This window comes from Ixodes scapularis, unplaced genomic scaffold, assembly GCF_016920785.2.
Source record: "Ixodes scapularis isolate PalLabHiFi unplaced genomic scaffold, ASM1692078v2 PGA_scaffold3__209_contigs__length_174095766, whole genome shotgun sequence".
NCBI lineage: Eukaryota > Metazoa > Arthropoda > Arachnida > Ixodida > Ixodidae > Ixodes > Ixodes scapularis.
In genome coordinates, this window is record NW_024609868.1 from 76,712,883 (window position 1) to 76,737,674 (window position 24,792).

The 24,792-nt window shown below is 43.8% G+C and overlaps 1 protein-coding gene across 1 annotated transcript; it reads left to right on the forward strand.

The window, feature by feature from the left end:
• Positions 1 to 8,608: 8,608 nt before the first annotated feature.
• Positions 8,609 to 22,585, forward strand: LOC120837788 (hydroxyacyl-coenzyme A dehydrogenase, mitochondrial). Its single transcript, XM_040207378.3, has 8 exons — positions 8,609 to 9,071; positions 17,646 to 17,774; positions 17,863 to 18,020; positions 18,135 to 18,261; positions 19,665 to 19,754; positions 20,013 to 20,085; positions 21,285 to 21,401; positions 22,357 to 22,585. Exons 1-8 carry the CDS (start codon positions 8,958 to 8,960, stop codon positions 22,479 to 22,481), a joined length of 933 nt encoding a protein of 310 aa, XP_040063312.2. The 5' UTR covers positions 8,609 to 8,957; the 3' UTR covers positions 22,482 to 22,585.
• The last annotated feature ends 2,207 nt before the right edge of the window (positions 22,586 to 24,792 follow it).

A 24,792-nucleotide genomic window follows, 5' to 3' on the forward strand; every position in this document is an offset into this window, starting at 1 on the left:
ACCCTAAAGTATGCAGCAAATACTACACCGGAATCGAGAAGCGGAATGCGGTCGCCCATCTAAGCCTACCCTTGGATGTTTCCATCAGCCTACAATGGGAATCGCGGAACGGCGCGAAAAAAATCGCCCAGTTATTGTCAAGCTGATTCAGAAATAAACGTACATAATTACCACAGTCCACTCAACGCCCACTACATTTTTTGCGGGCGCGTTTAATTTTGTTAGCGGAGTACGGCGCGCCGTACTCGGCTACTGAAGAAGCTTTCCGGATTCGTAATCGCCCACTGTCCTCTGTGGTGATCGTTGCTATTACTTCCCGATGATTCTGCGCCGACGGCACTGGCTACCGAAGGAACTTTCCGAATTTGTAACAGCCTTAAAGGGGCCCTGCAAGGACTTTTTACTGTTTTTTAATTTGCACGAACCTGAGCGCACTGAACGTGGTAACTTAGTGAAACTTTTCTTTTCGCGAAATTCGCTTTATTTTAAAAGTTATAGGCAATTTAGAATTACAAAAACAAGCAAAAAATAACTTCCTTCATGACGTCGTAGGTCCTGGCTTGAGTGGCCGTGAACTAGAGGAGGAATAGCGAGCTCATCGAGCGCTCACGGCTGCCACACTCAGTGTCGACGGCGCGAGAGGGCGCAACTAAAGCATGTTCTGGATAGGCTGTATGCAGCGGGCAGCAAAGCGGCTTTAATTGCGTTTGCTGCGTGATTAAACACTAATTCGGCATGACACTTCATTGGCCACGAACGACAGCAAACACGGGGTAAAGATCAGGTCAGAATGGGAGCCACTTCGCCCTGCCATACCGCGAAACGGCCAAACCGCAAGACAAAGCCTCTCGCCGAAGGCCTTCGGAACGCTCGGAGCCGGTCGGATCCTCCTGTCCATACGACTGCAGCGCCACCGCGTACATCCGGGATTTTTCCGTGTCGGCGCCTTATCCCACTACTCCTTTCTAGTATGCGCCGCCTTTTCCACCGCTTGGCGGCGGGTATGTCGACGGGTCATTCCTTGTTTCCGTACTTTATAAACTGCATTTCTTTCTTTTTTTCATCTATAATAGTGAACAAAAACTACTTTTATAACTAATTGAAACAGTTCGCGCCACTTATATTTTGTATTTCGACTAAAACGAAGCTTTTAGCGGCTCTAACCAGTAGTAAGCCCAGGACCAAAGACGTCACATTTTGCGCGCTTTCGGTACCGCGGGTCGCCCTCATCGGTGGAGGAGGTTTCCGTGTCGTCCGGTTAAAATATGACGCACTGATATTTAGTTACTCGCTCCGTGCCCGCTGGCTTGCCCGAACCCCAAGAGAAGTGGAAACCGCATAAAAGGTAGACGCGTAAATATGATTGCAGGGCCCCTTTAAATTCCTTCGTAATCACGACGGGGACACTGCTTGCCCGCCGTGCTGTTTGTCGCCATTGCTCCCCGATGCTCCTGCGGCGGCTACCGCTAGGTCGCGGCGAACAATAGGCGACCGCCGCGACACGGCCGGCTTGCTCGCTTCCTATATGACCGGCGAAAACTCAACATACGGATTTATTGATTGATTAATCTATTAAAAGGATAGCGATCAGTCGGGTTAATTTTCTAATAAAACCACAGACCCACTCAACATTCAATGCTTTATGAAAGCCACGGTTTGTGCGAAATAACAAAAATACGTGGAGCCAGCGATTGTATAGACCTTTGCAAAAAGAGCGCTCTGGCCGCCGCCATTTTGCGAATCGAGCGACCCCTATCAGCCAGATATTTCTGGCACCCGCCTGAGCTGTGGAAACCCGGTCAGCGTGACTCCCCACCTGCATTTTGCATTCGGAGTTCGGCGGCTTTCCTTGGAAGTTTTCACTTATTCGCCTGTTTAGGATGCTTACCCTTTGTATGTTATCTTCCACTGTGAGAACCAGGGAATACCAGGGCTCGTAGCCCGCTCGGCCTTCGCAGGAAGTGAACGAAGAGAGCGAACGTCAAGCAGCCCGCGACGCAGGCAGTTCGACGTGCTTGGAGGATTATTTCTGTCGAGATAATCTCCAAAAAGCCTTCCAGGCTGTGTTCCGGGTCTTCGCAAAAACTAGCGGATAGGGTCGGGTCCGGGGTGTGGCGACGGAATAAGCACATTCGTTCATTTGCTTTGGAGCTGTGCATAAAAGGAGCTCTCCTCTACATGTTCCCCAAAACACGCCGGATTCCGTCCGATCGTCGTGAAGTGACTATCGTCGACACTGTATATTGGATATGCTGTGTTATTTGAGACCTTTCTCAAATCCTGTTCGGATAACGCGGTACCGTGGGATACGTACAATATATTTTTTGTTCGATTGATGAGACTCATTGAATTTTATGTTGTGGGCGGGGAATATCCATGCAGTACGGATATCCTGTGCGGTCAAATATTTTGACCTTTATAGATTGACACGGCTGACTTTACGGTGCCGTAAAACAATGAACATAAAATGTAACAAACATTCCAGTTGCATTTGTTCTGTCGCGCACGGACTCACCAAAACAGCTTTCATTTCTTTGTTTTTGTTCCCAAAAATAGAGCACTGCTTTCTTAAAGACCTCTATAAATTATAATCGCCACAGAACTCAAAATAAAAAAGAAAACGCGGCAATTCAACCGCCACCAGTGTCCGGAATTGCGCCTACGCAGGCTGCTATAGCCCACTGACGAGAAACTCCACAGCTCAGCGCAGTCGGGCAACACTGACGTACACTCTCAGAACCAGGGACGCGCGCTGTAAATCGCTTCGTTCAAGACTGCCGCTGGAAAGGTCTATACAAACCAACACACTAAGATTATGGAAGCTTCCGACTTAATAATGATCGCTTTGCTGAATTTCTACGCATGGGAAACGATACAACACAACCTTTAGTAAGAAGAAACGGCAACAAAAACATAAAACATTTAATAAGGAATGTCAAGCCCAGCCTGAAACGGGCTTGCGTCGTCGAGATCCATGCTTCTGAGCGTGCGCCCGTAGCAGACGACGCCCGGCGGCATCCCCGCTTTCGCGCGTTTCCAATTTCGGCAGCACGGTGGCGACACTGTTCGATCTCGAGGCGAATAGTTTCTTGTCGACGTGCCGATCGAAACCGAAACCATGCCGCGCTCCTCCCTGGCTAACTAGTTCCCAGAGTGCAATGCGCGCCGTGTTGCATGCAGGGCAACGTTACTAAACTCGCCGTCGAAACCTGGGCCGCTGGCGTCCACCGAGACCGAGCTAAATGCGACAACAGCGCCACTCTCTTTCGTTTGTCTGTACTATGGTCACCTTGAGCTTTTTGAAAGCCTGTTTTTTGCGTAAAAACAAACGGAAAAGACTTTTTTTGTATGAAATTTATTGGAGTTTAGTACCAAATGATGGGCGCGTGATGTTTTTATCATCTTCAGTTCGCAAGGTTGTACGGAACAATTAATATTGTTTTTATAAAACCATGCCTCAACGGGCCTTTCAGGTAGCGCGTCCCGACCTAGGTGCATTTTAACTTCAGTAGTTGAACGCGGCGCGTCCGCCGTGGAGACGGGGGTTCACCCCTGTCAAAGCAAAATATAAGTCACGTGCAGTTTCTCTCGGTGCTCGGTCAGCCGAGTGCAGCTGTAGCCTCCACCGTGGTAAGGAGAAACTAGCGCCACAAGTCGCAAGTGGCAGAAAGTAGGGCGTGAGACTGAAAAAAGTAAATCAGTCGGTCAGTCAAATGGGCCAAAACTTTTTTAAAACAGGGCGGGCATTTGTAGGAGTGCCTCTGGTATCGTGAATAAAATGAAATCAGATAAAATATTGGGAGACCGCCAGATGGCGCCACCAATGTCGTTGGCGTGCGCAGGCGCGGCAGGCGTCCTCCGGTTCTCCTCCTCCCCCTCTTTCTCTCTCTCTCCCTCCCGCTCCTTGTTTTATTTTTTTATTTTATTTTTTTTCGGTTTGTTTTCCTCGTTTGCTCGATCGGTGTCGCGCTGGCCGCTGGCCCGCTGCGAGCGGCCAGCGCGGCACCGGTCGAGCAGACGAGCCGCGCGCGCTACACTTCGCAACAAATGCGCTTCGCGAGATATTAATTACCGCACAGTGCAATAAAACAAAAACAGCACGTTCATTGAAATGTATATTTTATTGAACACCATTCAAATTAGTTGCAGTATTCCAAGCACGTATTTACAAACTCCGTCGGCAGTCCACCGCCCCTTAAAGGGACACTGACAGGGTATTTATGCTCGCCGAGGTTTTTAGTTGTACGTGACATATGAGAGCTCAACTACCCAGAACAGAATTTGCGGCTCGAAATTCGGTTTCTTTCCGCCCGAAAACCGCCGATCAAGAACTGGCCGGTTCGAGTCTCGCTCACTCTCTTTTCCGCGGTCACGGGCCATTTTCTAAGGTATCGATGCGACCACCAAATTTAATCAAAGTCGTGGGTCACTGAAGGCACACACTCAATATTAAAAATAGAAAAAAATATGAAACCCATTTTTTGTGGCTTCTAAAAAGCTGTAAATACGTTGATTGAAAAAAAAAGTTTCACAGACAACCGGAAGCATTCTGTGCGTGCGTCGTTTCGCGTATCGTGGGACTCGCAGGGACGGCGATGGCAGCGGACGACGGGCGAGGGACCTCTATTTCGGGACTGTCGTTCGCGGTACTGGCGAATTCTGTCTACCTTTAAAAGAGAAATTTGGGATTGATCAAAAGAATTGGTCTTCATCCCGTACGACACGCCCGACCACCAAGCCGATTTGCACGAAGACGTCGCCGAGCCGTCGCTCCCTTCTCGTGGCTGAAGACATCGCTCGCGCAAACGTCAAGCACGACGTGTCTACTTCGAGTTGAATATGCACGCGTACGATTTCTTTACAAGGTTAGAATGTCGCCAATGCGTGGTGCATCCCGACTTCGACCCGGGAGTGCTTTTGCTAAAGAAAAATCGGTAGCAAACTTTCCAACTTACAGTTTATCGGCTGAATTATTACTAACGAAAGAGATCCCCAGGTCGATATGCCCCACTAGCTTAGTGGGAAAGACGTCCGCTTTACACGCCGTAGGATCGGGTTCGATCCCCCCTGAAACTTTTGTTTTTCTTTTTTTGATATGCTTTTCGATGTCTACATTTCTTTTCTTTTTTACAATTATCACTGAAGAAACAACACACAAAAAAATAAGAAACAAATGTTGTGGACGACACATCGCTGAATTAAATGGTATGGGATTTCCTTTTTGACACCTGCGAACTCAATGTAATCACTTTCCACAAAATGCAAGGAGCATATAAAGCAGGTAGCGTCCGCTTTCCGAGGTGCCCGTAAATGGTCTACAGGAATTGCAGCCAGCCATTGGTCCCGATCCCGTTGATCTTTCGGAAACTCTGTCGCACAATGCCACTTCTGTTTCGGACGCAGGACATGTGAGCCAGCTCTTCACGCAACATCTTGGGTGTATTCTTTTCGGAGCCGATCAAAATTCACCACGGGCACTCACCACTCATCTCCAACTCCTCAATATACAAAACAATTCATCTTGGAGTACAGAACAACGAGCGGAACATACATAACTGCAAAAAATCCCACGGCGAACAGTTCCCGTACGCCGCATGTCGTCTGCTACCGGGAAGGAGAAAAAACAAAAAAAAAAAAAAAACAACACAGTCGGGTGTAGCCACGTGATTTCCGCCACTTGCTCTCTTCTCTCCACTTCTCCGACCTCCGTCGGGTTTCGGTTTCGGTTTCGAGCAGTTGCGTCTTTTGGCTTTACTAAAAAAATACGCTACTCTGTTGCAAAATATTAATTGGGTAGTCCTCCGACACCATAATGAAGCGCCTGGCAAAAAAAATTAAAAAAAAATTTTGGGAGGTGTCAGTGTCCCTTTAAGCGGAACCAAGAACTGTAGTAGGCAGTAAACGTTATCAAATATGTAAAAACCAAATTAACTACTTTAATGTACAAACTAACAGAACAGCACTTATAATCGAATTATCTAAATGCGTCTATAAACAACTCCTACAAACAAAAATGCTGAATACCCAAACAAACTAATCAACTCAGATATAAAGCAGGCTTGCATTTTAATTTAGTTAACGCAGGGTTGGAGGCAAGCTCCATAAGAATAAACGATAAATAAACCATAAACAAACTCGCTAATTGGCAACGCAAAGAAGAAGAAAAAAAATCTTCTGGAGTGACTGACTGTGGGCGCTTTTAGGTACTCTATCCTAGAAGCTGTCAAATTAACTAAAGACTCTGACAGCAACTCACTTGGAGGAACCAGTCCTTGCAGCAACAGATTCGTAAAAAGAACGGTGAGGCACGTGTTTTTCCGCAAACGAATCTTCCTACATGTTGCAAACGCGGTTGCACCGGCGTGCTTGCTGCACAGACGACACGGACGCAGCTTGCTCACCGGCAGGCTCCGAAGTCCTGGCGCTTTGCATACGCAATCCATTTCGATGCTGTAATGGAAAGATTGAGAGATCATATATTTCAATGCTTCCAGTTTCGAACGTTGACAAAAAAGTTTGATATAAAGGCTCACCCGCCGTTTGTTGGAAACCGGAAGAATAAGCACTCCGAGTTCTTTTGAAGAACTGTTACTCCACTTGGCCGCGCAGTAGACTCCGTAATACGCCGTCATGAGGCACGCAACCCACTCGGCAGAATCTCTGTCAAACTAGAGACGTCTCTAATCCCTCTAATCATTTTCTGAGCGCAGACGCGCAGCTCCGTACTCCGTAAAATCTACACTTTCGATTTCAACACGCGCGGAACCGTTTGAAAGCTTGGAGTGACGAGCTCAAGCAAAAAGAGAAGACAAAAACGGTCGTTTGCACCTCGTTGGTTTGCCCTCACACTGAAGGTTGGTGATTGGTCGGAAGAGCCCAGAGTGCTTCGGTTTTGGTAGCGAAGATCCTATTCACGACGCCAGCGCTCAAAAGTACAGCGGCGAAACAGTCTGGCGTGAGACTGTTGGCTAGACCAACGAATCTGCTCTTTGGGTGGACGTACGAGAGAGGATGGATGGATGGATGAATACGGCTGAGCCCTTTGGATCGGGCGGTAGCTTACGCCACCTAGCCATTTTGTTTTACCATTTAAGCTTAGAATATTTAAATGTGAAATCTATATTCACTCCGCAGTGCAAAGAAAGTGAGGCTATGAAACCCCCTTGCCATCAGTGAATAAGAAAATACCTAGTTTTCTCTCGATTTCTGCCACCATTCACTTAATCTTTGCTTGGTAATCTCTACAGTCTTGAAATCCACTCTCCCTTCGCTGTCTCTAAAACCCAATGACTTTATTAAATCTATGTTGTCTTCGGTAGGCATAGGGTGAAGCCCTTTACAGTAGAGTATCAAGTGCTCAGCCGTCTCGTCCTCCTCTCCACAAGCAATGCACACTGTATCCATTTCCTGGTACTTCACTCTGTATGTTCTGGTTCGCAGAACACCCGTTCTTGCCTCAAACAGCAATGAGCTTCCCCTAGAATTGTCATAAATGCTTTCTTTGGCAATAACTCTTTTGTTTAATCTATAGCTTTCCAGAGCAGTCTTTGTCTGCATTCCCTCTAGCCACCGATCCCTTTCTGTGGCCTTAACTTTCTTCTTAACTGAGACTTGCTCTTCCGTATCTTCGCTATAGCCCAAAAACTTTCCTCTTAATTTCCTAGTGCGCTGTCTCCACTTTGTGTCTACACTCCTCATGTATAAATAGCTGAAAACCTTTCGTGCCCATTGCTCCCCATCCATTAGCCTCAACCTCAACCAGAGAGAAGCCAGCGACGCGGCGCCCCAATCGGCCCGACCGGGAACTCCGTTAGCTGCATTCGGCTGGCTCGGTGCTCGGAGACAGATTGGGGCCATATTTTTAGGGCTGTCTCTATGGGAGTTCCCCAACTGAGTGTTTTAGTAACGTTGATGCAGGGCGTTTTCTTTCAAATTCATTGCATTAAAAACGGCGCTAAAACGGCTTCATGCTTGTATTTACTTCGGCACTTTTCAGCGAGAGATCATATACGTGCCAAACCAACGAAGTACGTCTGGAAGCCAAAAGAGATGGGAACTACCCTGGGAACTACGCAGTAACACTGAATCAGTAACTACCCGTGCATGTACGATCAAAATAAATTGAAGGCCATGGTAATATATCCCAATTTTTAATAAGCAACTACTGCTTTATTCTTTCTGCTCTGTGCGAACTTGCTTGTTCTACGTTCAGAACATCACCCGCACGCTCGGGTATCTTTGAGAGCAAGCGCCCGATAAAAGTTGTCCGACAGAGAAAACAATAAAAATAGACACCTTTCGTAGCCAACATGCTTTATTATTTACGTTTTGAATGTTTTTATTCTGTTCGATTGTTATTTTGCTTTGAATCGTCGCTTGTTTTTACACACCTGCTGCGAATCCAATTGAAGCGAAGTTCGTTTACCGATGAAGACAAATGCGCCAACTAAAGCAATGACCTATGGCAATAACATTTTTTTTCAATGCTAATAAAGGTACATGCCATCCGGTACAACCGAAATGACAGAATTTATCTATGTTATTTTCCGGCGAAGAGACGAAATTCAAGCGCACAGCAGAAGTAGACTGGTTCTGGTTGCTGTTTAAATTTGCGTCACGGAAGTCGCAAAGTCGCATAGACACTAGCGCCAGTTGAACCTTTAGCCGCTTTAGCGCTCGCATGCGCGTGCTTTCTTTCAACTTTGTTGGCCGCTTAAATTTTTTTTTTCCTTTTTTTCTTTTTTGTTTTTGGCTTGTGTCTGTCAGTCAGGATTTTCTGCCTTGCCATTAGCACAATTAGCAGCCGAGTTGGCCGAGTCGAGCCAGGCTGATTTAACAAGCGAGCTCAGTTAATCGAGTCGCACGAGACACGAGACTGAGTCGAAGGGTGGAAGCACAAGCTGCAAGTGGCTGGAAGTGGTAACTCGTAACTGCTCGTAACTGCTCGTAACTGCGCAATGTTTTCGTCTCACTTCGTCTTGCGAGCTTTCTCTGCCTCCTCGGCTGCCAATGCTGCGATCAAGCACGTCGCTGTTATTGGAGGAGGCTCAATGGGAGCTGGCATCGCACAGGTAACGTGCCTTTCCTCGTGCCTTTTATCAGGAAAGGTCACCCGCGGAGTACTCATACCCCCCGAGTGAGCTCGAGGACCCGTACTTTGTTCTTACAACTGCAACACAACTGTAGTCGTTCCTTGTTCTGTTGCATGCTTAATGGTGTGTTCACCCTTTGAGGTGCCTGCGCTACGATTCATTTGGAGGTCCCCGTACGTAGTGCATTTTGTGAATCAAGAGTGCTGCCTACGATTTATTTTTCATTTATTTTATTTATTTATTTCAGGTTACCCCGCGGTGCCAGAGGTATTATTGCATGGAATAGAGTGGATATAAAGTCACTAAATAAAGCGTAGATTTATTAGTGACTTGTAAGTGGATGTAGTCGCGTAATATGGTGTAAGTTCATGCTCCAACTAAAATGGACCGTAAAAATCCGCGCCTCTACGAAGCAATCTAAACTTATCATCAAAGGTGTATTTCACAGATCGTTATTTTTTTTTTCCTTATAAAGTTACAAAGTGCATCTCCCTTTCTGTAAAAACTAGAGCCGAAAAACTTGCCAGGGTCAACGGCCGATGGCGACGCAGACGACCGAGTCAAGTTGGGGACGCATTTGGCCCGCATACCCTTCCCTCCTCCCATATCTTTCCCATTAAATTTAGCGAGGAAAACGACATCACATGGGACTTCGCGTCATTCCCCTGTGAACAAATTCAGTTTCTTTGCTAGATTTAGCAGGAAAATTCATGTCACATGACCTCAACACCAACTAAATTTCCTCCAAAATTTAGCAGAGCGATTACCCCGACTATGACGCCGCTGTTCGCGGAAACAGGCACGTAAGAGCTGCGTTCTAAAAAGGGGACAAGCATGCAAAATTTATTTTCAGTCTTTCTATAAGTACAGCTGCGGCATGCCAGCTGCAGCATGCCAGTTGCGACATGCCAGCTGCGGCATGCCAGCTGCGGAATGCAAACATGAGCATTTACATTCCACTTTCATGTGTCGCTAAAACCCCACATGAATCCTGTAAGTGGTGTTGCAACACGGCTCTGTGTTCTCAGCGAGCCATTGGTAGAGCCGTTGTTATGGACAAATACAAAAAAAGTTAGCTATTTTTTGTAAGCAACTTGTCTCCTCAATATCTAATCGGGAAGACTTCCTTATTGCCTCAATGGGCCTTTTCCGGGGTTTCCACGGCGCAGGCGCAGCAGCAGCAGACAGGAGTCCGCCATTTTTGGTGGAGTGGTGCGTCCGGCTCGGGACTGCTGGAGGCAGCGGTGGTCGCTCGTTTCTAAGTTCTCCGACATGCCCCAACACTGTTTTGTTGTTGGCTGCAGCAACGACAGTAAACGTTGTCGCGGTTTAAGCTTTTTTGGGTTTCCTTCTACCAGCCTGCACCCGATCCAGCGAAACAATGCGGACGACTCGTAAAAGCAGCTTTCAAAGCACACCCGCGCAGTTGCCACTTCAAGGATGGTTCATGTTTTTGTTACTTTATTTCTTGTTTGGCGTAAATACAAGTCAGCAGATTGGTTAGGTATGCTGTCGTGTCGCATTTGTGCCACGTAGAGCGAGTGTCTCGGAGTTGGCGTTTCTGAGATGGTGCGTTTCACTGGCACACGTTTTTGCTTCCTAATAATAATAAAATAACGGTCTCGCGTTGGCTACTCAAACTGCCTGTCTCCATTTTAGGTTGTTGTAACATTAGAATCGCCCACAGTTTCCAAATATTTATTAAGCATTGAAGTAAAGAGGTTACGCTGCACAGTTTGTTGCTACGTGCACACTCAGAACGTGAAATGGGAGCTGCTCTCTCACTACCACGACCGCATCTGCTGGTCTTGTGGTTAAACAAGAAAGAGGAAACAATCGTCTTGATGTGTTCTCCTCAAGTATATATCGAGTAAAAAAATATTTTTTAAACATTCTGTACAAGCACGACACTAAAAAAAAAAAAAAAAAAAGAAAAAGAAAATACAGGTGTGGCTGATTTCGTGTTTTCTCTCCAGGACCTACAGTCCCACACAGCTATTCGCCTCGAGATCGAACCGTGTCGCCACCGTGCAGCCGAAATTGGAAACGCGCGAAAGCGGGGATACCGCCGTGCGTCGTCTGCTACGGGCGCACGCTCGGAAGCATGGATCTCGACGACGCAAGCCCCGTTTCAGGCTGAGCTTGACATTCCTTATTAAATGTTTCATGTTTTTGTTGCCGTTTCTTCTTACGAAAGGTTGTGTTGTATCGTTTCCCATGCGTAGAAATTCAGCAAAGCGATTATTATTATGTCGGAAGCTTCCATAATTTTAGTGTGTTGATTTGTATACAATCGCTGGTCCCACGTATTTTTGTTATCTCGCACAAACCGTGGCTTTCATAAAGCGTTGAATGTTAAGTGGGTCTGTGGTTTGATTAGAAAATTAACCCGACTGATCGCTGTCCTTTAATAGACTAATCAATCAATAAATTCGTATGTTGATTTTTCGCCGGTCGTATCGCGTGAAAGACGTTAAAACTACACATTTCTTTTATAAGCCGTGAGAAAGTGCAGGCGAGCTGGTAATCAATCGACATCTTGTAAACACTGAGATGGGGAACGATAAAAATAGATTTTGTTGTGTTCGTCCTTTTTTTTTTTATCGTTCCCCATCTCAGGGTTTACAACATTTCTTTACTGGTTTTACTGTGCCATAAATGGGGTATTGCATTTCCATTCTAAACTTCACGTTGTGAGTCCCACGTAAATATGAACACTGGAAGGCCTTTTAAAATCAAGTATTTTTCAAGTTATTATTTAAACAGTATAATCGCCCTCGGTGAAATGACAAGCACGCTGAAGTCGTTTATTGTGCAAGCCTGTGTCACAAAAAAAATAAAGATGTCAAAAAGATTAAAGCAGGCATTTTTTACTCCTTGATTTTCTCCAGCACAAGACTCCAATTAACCGGCAAAAACAAAATTTCAATAAAGCATTACTTGAATAATTTGAAAGTTAATCGATGAACTGCCCAGTTCCGATATACGTTAGGTGAGGGCAGAGGGTGATCGGAAAGTTTCGTGAAGGTCGCTAGCCCTCATCAGTAAAAAAGTATCACTGCGGGCGATGCTGTCTGTGTCATGGTGCGCGTCGTTTTTTGGGGTTGCAGAGTCTACTGTGGTTGAATACAAGATTATTTAGCCAGAAATTTATAGTATTAGCCTCTTGACATCCGCGGCCCTCACCAAGAAAATTGAAGCTGATGAACCCACACTACCGAGAAAAGCATTTAATAACATTAGCATTGCTGCGTTGCTCGGTTACAATTGTTTATTACAGTCATGGCAGATATATTAGAACAGTTTGTTTCACCTGTTTCAGTTGTCCTGCCAACCGTGCAGTTTGCAGATCTTAACTAGAAGAGACACACTCTCCTCATCGCAACGCAGTACATTTGTTCAGACTCCAAAAAACTTACCTACACTATGGCACAGTAAAAGGGCAGAGGAACTCAATAGCATGGTAATTTCCAATACAGCGCTAACTTATCTTCATTCTAAATATTTATATTACTGCAAAAGCTAGAAGTTAAAAAAAAAACAAAAAAACATGGAAGCTGTGATTTCACAACCCACAGTACCAGTAATTATGTTATCTGGGTTGGAATTAATTTTTTTTTTTTAATTCCCACGTTGATGAACAAATACATTCATTTTAAAAGAAACAAATATTTAACATAAATATTCCACTTCAGCCGGAGACAGGCATCAGTCGTGGTGATCCATGCTTTCCAACGTTTGCCTAAAGCAGACGACGCACCCAAAGAAGCGATTTTAAACATTTAGGCCGCACGCTGGCAATACGATTCAATCTTCACTGAAGCACCGAACAGTACTGCATCCTTTTCCGCTAGAATTGTTTTTCCACCGATAGTATGCGACAAAATAAACGCGAGAATCTACGCCGTCTCGTGCGTGAACGTGGAGAGCCTATGGGGCGGCCGTTCTCCTATCCCCGCTTTGATGATGATGATAGCGCGACCGTAGCGCCACCTCTAGGTCGATCTCGAGGCCAATAGCCTGGAATGGGGTGACATCAATGACGAGACTCGCTCAGAAATCGGCGGTGCACGTATACATCTTAGATATGTATTAAAGTTGTACTTTAGCGGTAAGTTTGATCTTGTGAAATTTCGCATTGTTACTTCCTTCCAGTAAAAAACGAGAACAACCAAATCGACAGGGGCAGCGGCGGACGCTGAACGCGTCCGCCGTTGATCCGACCAAGTTTGTTGGTCTCCTTTTTATAGGAATGGAGCTACGCATTGAAATTTCACCACTAAAGTACACCTTTGTTGAAAATTGCATTTCTACGTGCAGGCACAGAGTTTTCCGGACGATTTCAAAGCAAGCCTTTACAGTTATGAGAATACTTCTTGTCATTTAAAATTTTCGAGGATTATACAAATAACTTGCAATTAAAAAAAAAAGATTTTTTTAACTGTAATTCAGTTTCGAATATTTTTTGTTTAATTTACTGCCGGTACTGCATATAACATAAATCCTAGTTTAATGTAACCGTTTGTACTATATATCTCATTGGTCGAAGAGGGCTTCAACTGTGCCGTCAGTCACAACGGGCGCCACGGCGAAGTCCGCCGTCCCTTTCGGACGACAGACTTTGTTGTCGTCCGAATATTCGAAAACAAAAAATGTACAAATGGACAAAGTTATCCATAGTTAACGCATTAATTGAAAACAAATCTGCTCGGCGATCGCGTTGTATAGAGGAAAAACAAACGCGTTCAGACAGCCAACACAGCTTGGAGCGGGCAGAACCGGAAGCAAGGCAGGCCATCAAAAACGTGTCCCCTGCTTGCCGATAGATGGCGCCCAACATTTGCGGAAAAGGCCCATTCCATATAGTGATGACAAAAGCCCATAGTAAGGTTTTACTCCAGGTTTGGCTTTCGTAGCAGATAGTGCAATGGATTGGCAGGTCCAGTGGGCCTCACCTCTCTAATATAACATGCAACTGCATTGAAAAAAAAAAAAAAAAAAATATTAAAACATTGGTGTGTGTATGTTTATACAACTTGAAGTTAGTCTGCCTCAATAGGTGACTTGTCTCTCAGCTATAGATGAGCAATTTAGCCAGTGCGGTACAACTGCTAGCCTGGGGTTTTAATGTGCACCACGCAGTAGTGATACACGACTGCAAACCGGTATAATGTTCAATCAGATCGAAACGGGCAGTGGTGGGGATTACACCAGGGATCCCTGGGTTCCACAGCTCGAGCTTTTGCTTTATATTCTCTGAGCTAGTGTGAGCTAGTTACTCGGCCACCAATCTTCCCCAACTGTGTTGAATTACATTGGTGAATGAGCGACGAAGCAGCTATTTTTGGGGATGACCTGTGGTACTTCGGAAGTGAACACTGTGCGTGCACAGCTTTGATTGACGCTCAAGGTCCTGGAGTGCACGGACGGACGCGTTTAGCTTTGGCTTTATTACCGCAGGAGGCTTCCACAATATTCTTTTGTGACAAACCCTGACCTAGTTGAGACATGCGAAAACACGTGAAGTGCAATAAGTTACGACAATCACTCAAATTGTACAAGTGGTGTAGTGAAAGCAGGGATGCATTTCCAGAGCTTATGACAGCACAAATTATGATTTATATGCTATCCTGGGTTGCTTCAAGACTTCAGTGGATAGAAAAGCAAGCTGTACGTCAACAGCAGGTATAAGCTTATCGAATGCTTTTTCCCAGTTCTTTCACTTTCTGGGTTCCTGTGGAGAACTAAGGAATAGGTATGGTTTTCTGTCGCTGCGATGGTTGCAAGCAGGTGCAAAAAACAATCCCTTATGGCAAACGCAGAAAAAAAAAAAAAATTGGGGTTTAAAACAAGTTGCATCATAGCCAAATTACTTGCACCTGTACTGCGGTGCACCTCTGTGTTTGCAATTACGAGGAGAGTCTCGCTTTGCTTAATATCAGCGCATCGGCGAGAAAATCACAGATGTGCTATTCTTACTGATGCAGTATCATATATTTTTAGCAGATAATCCTCTCAACTTTCCATGATTTGTGTCACACGATATCTCATAGTGCATGCAAATAAAATTTGTTTTTAGAAACCAAACTAGTTTTCTTAAACCTGCCGTGTTCCCAATAAATACAAGATCTAAATCGTGTTAGTATTATTAAAACAATTTAGACTATTGCAGACAACATATTTCTGTAATTTTTCTGCAGCTATCTCAAGGACTGCAAGTGACATTATTAATTATTTCAGAAACACGATTCTCAGCAAAGTTTTGTCTGGATAAGTATGATATTCAAGCTTCCTATATCTACTCTTCTTGGACGTTTGAATCCCTCTTCTGATTAGTAATCATTCTTTCGGAGCAAAATCTAGTCCCATGTGTTGGTCCATAGCAGTGCTCCTAGTAATTGTTACTTGTGAGCACTGACGTCTCATAGGTTCCATTGCAAGCCCAAGAACATATTCTATGTTAAAAAACACAGGTTTTACTTGAAAAGATTATCTACTTTGGTGGGCCAATCACAAATTGCACTACAAAAATTATTTTATTTTTGTCTCTCAAAAAATGTTTTTGTTTGTGTATTTGCTTTTTTTGCAACAATCACAACAAAAAAATACTACCTCGTTGGAGGAAAACAATTTACCTTGCTTTACACACATCTTTTTCCCTCCTATACAACATCTGAAATTCCTAGATCTAGAGGAAATCTTGAGGTTGGGCAGCGCTTGAAGTGCAAATAATAACAGCTGAAAAAGGTACAAGGGGAGCACTGCCACCACCTATCATACGTGTCGTTTGGATAGGCATGTGGTACTTGAGAAAACGTGTCCTTAATTCCTTACTTTTTATTCTGGTAAGCACACATTGAAATTTTGATGCAGAAAATGCACCACCCGTGGGCACCTGTGTAGTAAACCGTTAGGTGATAGTTAACCTTTTCCCCTACTAATAATGAGTGTCACACGTGCCACCCCTTATAGATCATAAAGCCCAACCACAAGCGTTACTCATGTTTCGGTATTGGCGCTTGTTTAGCGAGCTTTCTGGCAGATGGCAAAACCACCGCTGTTGCTCCATTTAAGTTGAGTTGTTTGCTCATTTGTTTTGCTGTCTGACAGAGAAAGAATGGTCCATTTAGCCCAAAAAAAAGAGAAAAGCAGTCGCTTGTACACATTTACGCTAAAACAACATGGCTTAGGTGCAGAGATCCGCTTTAGCCAACAAAGAGATACAAAATCTTTTTTTTGAAAGTGATTAACGCTCAGACTTATTTGACGACGTATCCTTCAGCCTTTCCGATTTTTCGGAATCGGACAATAGTTTGACGGACACCGAAAGGAGTGATGAAGACAATGCGAACCTTGCAATCATTCCATCATTTCGGCGTCTGCACGTCAGTGGACTGGATCCAGAAGTCCTGATTTAGAGCAAGATACCACGCCTGAAAGTTGAGGATTTTTTTTTGTCGTATTTTAATGCAAAGTGTTTCTTTAAAATATAATTTTGCTATACGTTCCTCGAAGAAAAAAAAAAAGAGTAAACAAGGGCTTAAGAAACCAGTTTATGCAATCCCATCAAAGGGCCAACATGTCGCTGGATCACCAAAGGGTCAACATGTCCGGCTTTTTGTTTCTCTGCTGCAAGTTTTCACTGGATTGATTTGCTTTTGCGCCTGCTGACTTCGTGAAAATTCCCAGTTATCTGAGCTGTTCTTTGAAGTTTGTCTGTGTGTTTTTGTAAATCGTTATGTATGTCACAGTAAAAACTGCAGTGTTCTGCATTAAAGAAACAAATGAATAAAATTTGGTGAAAAATACTAAAATGTTTTCATCTACAAAAAAAAAAAAAGAAAAGATTGGTCATTACATGCATTTGAATTTCTTAGACGAGAGATTATTCAAAATTTGTTTCTGTGCACGAGGCATTGAAAACGCAGTTTCAATAAAAGCAAAGGTTGTTAAGTTTACAAGATGAATGTGAGGGACTATGCAAAGGCATGCTAAGGGTGTAGTGGCAGCGACACGGTTTATTAGATAAGCAAGAACCCCGCTCCGTGCACCTCGCATAAAGAGAAGTAGTTTTACTTTTCTCGTAGAGGTGGTAGCTGCACTTTCGTAGTTTGATACAATAAAATGCTCAATCCAGCCTTAAAATTGCTTCAGGTTGACAGTTAACGTCGTCAGTAACCTAACTTTTGTAACTTAATTTATTTTGGACACAATGCCTGACGTAACGTCATTGCGTTGGGTGTATGTCAGGACAGCCAGAAGTTATAGTCAGCCCCAATGGTCAACCGGTGTATCGGCTGTAGACGAGAAATTTAGCCCGTGCAGTATGACTGCTAGCCCGGAGTCTTTAACATGCATGTTGCAGTAGTGATACATGACCGCACGCCGGTGCGGTGCTCATCCAGCTTGAAGCGGGCAGGGGCAGGGATTTAGCCCAGGATCCCCGTGTTCTGCAGCGTGGAGGTTTGGCTCCATGCGCTTCGAGCTACGGTGCATTGGCACCCCCAGCCACCGATCTCTTGTGGTTGATGCACTTTTGCTAATGTATTCCAGGTGGCTGCACAAGCCGGCCACCAGGTGGTGCTCGTAGATGTGTCGCAAGACCTCTTGGAGAAGTCCAAGGGCCGCATTGAGGAGAGCCTCAAGCGGGTCTCGAAGAAGAAGTTTGCCGACGACAAGAAGGTTGATGGCCTCTTTTTTTTCTCGCGCATCTTCCATTCTTGTTATTGGGACTGCCTTTTTTTGTGTAACAACGCGCTTGTCGTTTCAGGCTGGCGAAGAATTTGTGCGAAAGGCAGTGTCGGGAATTTCGTTGAGCATCAGCCCCGTGGAGGCTGTGAAAAACGTGGATCTGGTTGTCGAGGCCATCGTCGAAAACCTGGATGCGAAGAAAAAGCTGTTTGCTTCCTTGGACAAAGCGGCAGGGCCGTAAGTTAGCCCTCTTCAAGTAAAAGATGGCAACTATGGCAGCCAAGTGGTTGTAATTTTTTATATGACAGAGGCCATGGTTTCTAAGAGATGTCACTTTTCTCTTCCAACCAGCTCTACCATATTTGCGAGCAACACCTCTTCTTTGCCGATATCGGAAATTGCAAGCAGTACCTCGAGGAAAGACCGCTTTGGGGGACTGCACTTCTTCAATCCTGTTCCAGTGATGAAACTTTTAGAGGTTGGGATTTACAGAAAACATCTATCTGCAAGCATATTAAGCTGTCATCATATGCTTTTCGCATAGCTAAAGGACCTATATATGTGCAAAACAATTCATATTCACGGTCAAAGGGAAGATGAAAATTTCTGTAAAGCTCCGAGTATATTTTAAATCAGTCGTGCCGTGCAAGAACTATGATATTTGCCCGATTCTGATGCACACTCAGTTATTATACTCAAGAACAATGGTTTCCATGAGCCCCTGACTACTTTTTCAGGTCTGATCCTAATGTGCAGGCGGTTTCATGTGTGTAAGGTTTGCCACCGCCCGGTCGCCTCAGTTCTGTCATGGTTTCCCGGTCAATTCTGGAAATAAGTATTTGCAACTACTAGAGCCCTAAGAGTCGTGAAGCTTGACCTGCATAATAAATAATGCACGAAAAGATTTTATTTGAGCAATGACTTTCGAGTTTTCTCGTTGCAGTTCCTTTACATGGTGGCTAAATCCTGCAGCAGTTGCACTATGGGAACCTGTGATTTTTTGGGGGTGGTAGCTATTATAGGGGTTGGAGCTAGGGATTTGGCAAACTTTCGTTGTTTCAATGAACCTTTGTGCATTCACCAAAATTCTACAAGGTTCAACTGGTTCAACTTAAGGACAGCGTTGCCCTACTTCAACCCAAACAGTATTGAATTTTGTGAAGCAAATAATTTATGTTTATTTAATATTCTTGTGAAATGATTACCAATATCTCAACTTGATATGAAAGCAAACAGATGTGCTTTTAATGCTTTAATGGGTAACAATAAAGCATTGTACCCAATAAACGCTGCATGTTTCCTATGCCATGTGGCATCAACTTGTTTTCAATTTTTGTGCATATGCATAAAAGTTGAATTTTGATCTAACTTTCGTCGAACTTCATGCTAGAGGTTAAAAAAAGTCGAACCTGGTCGAACTCAAACATCAGCAGGTTAGCGGCCTCTCTAGTTGAAACCTAATCTAGGATGAACCAGTTAAAACATTCACTAAACCATCTAGTTTGTTCTGTGCTCTGAACTTGTATTGCCTGCACCATACATCTCTGTCATGTTGAGGAGTGCCAGCAAATCCAGCCTTTACCTCAGTTCACCAGTTTAGAGGATTGCAAACTCGAGAACAGAGCTCTAGGAGTACAGTTGAATCTCTCGTACAAGTTAAACCAAACTCAAACAAGTTAATAAAGAAATGTCCTCTTCTCAATTCAGCTTTCTAGGGTCATCTTGTTCTGTGAACATAGAAGAAATGGTGAATGATCTACAGAACCTGCCTTTCCACACTAAATTTTGATTGCATTATGGACAGAATGGTTATAATGCCTAGATATTTTCCCGTATGAAGACCTGGTTTCTCGATCCTGAACCGACACATTTAAATTTCAGGTGGTGAGAACGCCTGAAACAAGTGACGACACCATTGCCAAGATGCAGGAGTGGGGAGCTGCCCTGGGGAAAACCACAGTCTCCTGCCAGGTGATGTCATTTTCGTTTTCCAGACATATTTGAAGGTATACAGTGCAATCCACTTATAACGATGATGAGAGAACCCCAAAATTCAATTGTTATAACCGATTATCATTGTATGTGGACTAGACCCTGAACGTTTCTAGTAGAAAAACTCTAGAAACTGATCGTTATAAGCAGGACATTATTATATCTGGTACCGTATTAAGTGGATTGCACTATAGTGTATTCCACATCTACTGACTTTTCTTTTTTCTTCATTTTTAGGACACCCCAGGTTTCATTGTCAACAGGTTGCTGGTTCCAACCATGATGGAAGCTATTAGGATGCTTGAAAGAGGTACAAATCCTGCAAGGTTGTGGCTTCCGCCAGTATACAGAACTGGTTGTGGTCCTTGATTTGTCCCAATCTATGCTTGTTTTTGTTGCTATGTCCTTACCCTGAGGACCATGCAGTCACTTCAGTAGCTCCTTTCTTATGGATCTGAAGGTCAAGGAACAGCTTGATAAACTATGTTTTAGCTCTTCTGAAGGTTGCTTCGTTTCAGAGGGTGGTAGGGATTAGACACTGTCTCGGGAACTGCTAAAATACTGATACCAGTTTTAGGAAATAGAAGCTTTTGAATGTGTGTGACTTTTATTTTAAATGTCTGCAAAGTCATCTTGTTTTAAGAGCAGCCTATTGAAATGCTAACAGTACTTCCCCTTAGTGATTTAGCTTAGAGGTCAGAGAGTTGGGAATTTAAGAAGCACTCTCCCATAGTTTTTACAACTGCCCACTTATTTCATTCTGTTTGCCTCAGCTTTGGCAAGACAAAACTTAGTACTGGTGTTTTGCAAAATATGGGTTGTCGTAAGGTCGCAAAGGTCATGCCTTTATCTGGCCACTGAAACTCTGGCAGCACCATTTGGGCTTGCTTAAAGGGGTACTCCGGTGATTTTTTGCGCTACCCCAACTAACTATATTTCCAAAATCACCGTCCTTTACTCTTTCCGGTATGTGATTTAGTATCGCAAAATTCTAAATAGTTATTGTGAAATCGGCCAATGAAAATGACACCAAAACCAAGATTCAAATATACCCGCGCTTTTCAGTGCCGTGACGTCGCGGGAAGGCGAGCTTGCAGGTAGAGCGGGCAGTCTAAAAATGAACTATGCCGAGCATTTGTTTAGTACTGTTGCGCAGGAGCTGGAGCGATCTTCCAAAGCATTCATTTGACACCGTGAAACTGTTTATAGTCAGTTGGGAACAAATTGTACAGCCCAAAGATTGAGCCCCTGCCTTCCCCTGACATCACTTTTTCATTGTTGCCCGTAGAGCTTTCCACTTCGAAAAACACGAAGAGGACCGGAGTTGTAAATTCAATAACTTTGCGAAAAAACCTATTTTTGGCCAAATATTTGGGTTACTATTTCAGCGATGTTTGTTGATATGTTTAGCAAATTGTCATGCAAATCGGGGACTACAAAGAAAACGCCGGAGTACCCCTTTAAACGGAGAGTTTGAGCAACATGTTGACATACTAATCTGTTTCCTAGGCGACGCAACTGCTCGTGACATCGACACCAGCATGAAACTCGGTGCAGGACATCCCATGGGGCCCTTCGAGTTGGCAGATTACGTGGGCCTTGATGTCACCAAGTTTATTATCGATGGTAAGCAGTATAATTGGCATTGTCTGCGAAGGTTTTTGCTTTTATGCGATCCCCTCGGAGCTTTATGTGCCAATAGTTGGTGACAGATTAAGAGTGCAGGATAAGCTCTTCCCGCGAAGCCCTCCACTTGTTCCACTTTAATGGTGCGAATGCCAGAGAGGAGACTAGTCCCTCCTTGCCTCCACTCCAGAGTTTGCTCTACTAAAGTGGAAAGAGGGGAAGGCTCTGGGGAAGGGACTTATCCTGAATTCATCACCAGTCACCGACCATCGCCTCGCAAAAGGTGGTTCATACTGATTGTTTATGTCCTTTTTGCAGTTTGCATGTATCGTGTTCAAACTGTTCCTGCATAGACCTGCCTGTATTGCACTTGACCTAATAAATTATTGAATTTTTATTTATAAATTCTACATTCTTCAGTTAGGAGACGCAGTATGAGTGGGAAAGGAATGTGCAAACATACACAAAAGTTAATTGAATCACCCTTATAGTGATTCTTAATTCTCGGCCCATTTTTTATGCTGGAATGCTGACAGGCAGTTTATTTAATCAGTACCCTACAACTCATTCATATGACTCATAGAAAAAAAGAAAAAAAAAGTTGTTCAGGCCCCGAAGTTTTTTTGAGTTCCAATAAAGCTCCTCAAACCAGAAGAGGTCACATTTGAAGTGAAAATACTCAACTCAACTTTCCATTTAATTTCTTTTTTTTTTTTTTTTTTGGGGGGGGGGGGGGGGGGGAAGGGGGGAGGGAGGAGGGGGAGGGGGAGGGGGAGGGAGGGAGGGAGGGAGAGGGGGGAGGGGGGAGGGTTGTAAGTTGAGGGTAATTTGATCTTTTCCTGGGGAGGCCTCTTTAAATGTGAATTAGGAAGCCATCAATTGAACTTATATTTTGTTGTGCAGTAGTAAGGCTCTGATTACCTCTGCACTGTTCATTGTGTGTTGCTGTTTGTAGGATGGCACAAGCGCTTCCCAGACAATCCTCTTTTCAACACGTCTCCACTGCTGGACCGACTTGTTCAAGAGGGTAAACTGGGCGTCAAGACTGGCGAGGGGTTTTATAAGCACAGCAAAAAATAAGCAGAAGAATTAGCATGTGTTACATTATTGGTAAGAATACAGTTTTAGGCATGTACACCTTGTTACCTCAGATCACAGAAATATATTTTTGCAATGACTCCTGCCGTGAGACTTCTTTCTACCTTATTTTAATAGCCCCTTAATTTCTTTTTTTTTTTACAAACAATTATTTGACTTATATACTGTAAAATACTGAGCATTCGCCCATTCCACACTAAGTGCCTTCCCTAAATGTAGTAACATCTGTAAAAATATGTGCAGTACAAATATAGATAAAATTTGTGACCTAACAAGCACCCATCCCCCACTTTCTTGTGATTATCTTCAAATTTTGAGCTGGCGCTTGATCGGTACTTTACGGTCGTGCATTGTCAAGTGATGCCTTGGTGCCTCAAGCTGTCGGGAAAGTTACAGTGAGTTTTGCCATTGGTTTTATATAGTGTCTTTTTTTGCATTTTGCCCTTTGTGTCATCTAGGTTCATGCACACATTTTACATGTTTGCTTTGGCTACTAGCTAAATGTCTAGGAAAGGAAGTTTTCTGCAGAAATGATAAAAATTAAGGTGCCTTGTATCTACATTTGAGCAGTGTGTGTAATAATGGGAAGGTCCCACAAAGAAGGCTGATTGCTACCCGTCTGCAGCCAATAGAAGCTTGTGAGTTACCTATACTACTCGTCACCTCGAGAAAAAAGCAAGTTATGCGCGTTGTTCAATTGCTGTGCGAAGTAGTTCTTACAAATTTTGGCTGTCAGAAAAAGGATCAATGCCTTTGGCGTTCGAAACGTGAACGTCTTGATAAGATAACATATGTCTAATCTAAATGTACCTGCACATATCTTAATTCTCCACATAAAGAGGGAAATTAGTAATATTCCGTGAGGAGCCGAACTTTTTTTCACTATGGTTTTTAAGGTGAAAACGAGCATAGTAGAGATGCAGCAACAGCCGTTGTCCCTTTCCTGTTGGCGAAGAAATTGGCTGCATTCTTAATCAAGTGTGCGCTGTGATTTTTATCCTCCACCTATAGCTCTGCTGTATGATTGTCCAATATTTACGTATGGACGTCGGAACGAAGGAAAGTAGTAGCTGTTGCTCGTTGAGCTTTTTGGGAGTTGAAATCGCTTGGGAGGTGTGCTGTCGGTTACTAGTACGTTGCGAACAGTCGAGAGTCTTCATTAGGCTGCTCTTTGAATGCTGCTTATGAATTGGAAATTTGTTACCACTTATAGCTTGAGCTCTCTATTTGAATCTTTCTGCCATTTAATATGTCCTAAATTAAACTTTTTTTGTCTTGGGTTCTTTGCAAGCCTGTTGTGCTGGTTGATGTGCTAAAGAAATTTTTGGAGGAATTGAAGAGCAGCATTGTGGACAGCCTCAGGCAAGCTGCAAAAAGCTTATTTTTTAGTGGTGCAGGTTTTATGGCGTTTATTTCTATCTTTACTCCTCTTTCTCATGTTATCTATACATTATTTTATACCAAGCAGAACTTTGTCAAGGTGCTGCTCTCTAGAATTTTATTAAAAATAATTATTAGTACCGAGGAGGCTTTGGATAAATGACCTGGTGGTGGAGGCTGTTTTAAAGACTTGGAAATTTTGAGGAGACTGTTTGCTACTTTGGACAATGTTTCAGAAGAGCGAATTGAGGTTTTGCGCTTTTTAACCATTACGAATCACCAACTCGCCCAACACTCCACCCTCGTCAAATTTCAGCACATGTTTTTGAACGTACTTTCAGAGCTTTGTGTTTAGACCTCCAAATGCCATTAATATTTTATACATTAATTCAAAGTGGTGCGAGACCCTGCCATGATGGCTTTGGGTTCTAGCCACTGTGTACCGTCACTTTCGCAAAAGTCGCCACATCATAGTAAAAATAAAAAGGGCTGGGTATCTGCCCCATTGCCCTTCCACCAGCTCATGGGGCTTGGCTTCGGAAGTTCCAAAACTGCACCTGAGTGTTGACCATGTATGCACAGGTAAGCAACTGTCGACGACGCCACACCAGCTGAGAGGTTCAGAAATCTCCTTCTCGTAAAGCTTTAAGAGGAAGAGAAAACTAGATATTTATTTCGTTGTGATTTGTATGGTTTGTGTCTTGCCATAATTAGTAACAGCTATTTTAAGAATAATGAATTGAAATTAAATGTTTTGAGTCTTCATTCCCACCTTTCAGTGCCTTTGTACACTGTTAGACGAACGGAAAGGGGCACTAACAATCTCGGTAGTGATAGTGGTGCAGAATAATGAAAGGACAAATGAATACTCCACATCATACTTGGAACTCTGACACTCTATCGTAGAGTTGAT

Coding starts and splice junctions, on each gene's coding strand:
- LOC120837788 (XM_040207378.3), top strand. CDS start 8,958: ATGTTTTCGTCTCACTTCGTCTTGCGAGCTTTCTCTGCCTCCTCGGCT. Junction 20,086..21,284: donor TATTAGGATGCTTGAAAGAG/GTACAAATCCTG, acceptor TCTGTTTCCTAG/GCGACGCAACTGCTCGTGAC. Junction 21,402..22,356: donor CACCAAGTTTATTATCGATG/GTAAGCAGTATA, acceptor TGCTGTTTGTAG/GATGGCACAAGCGCTTCCCA.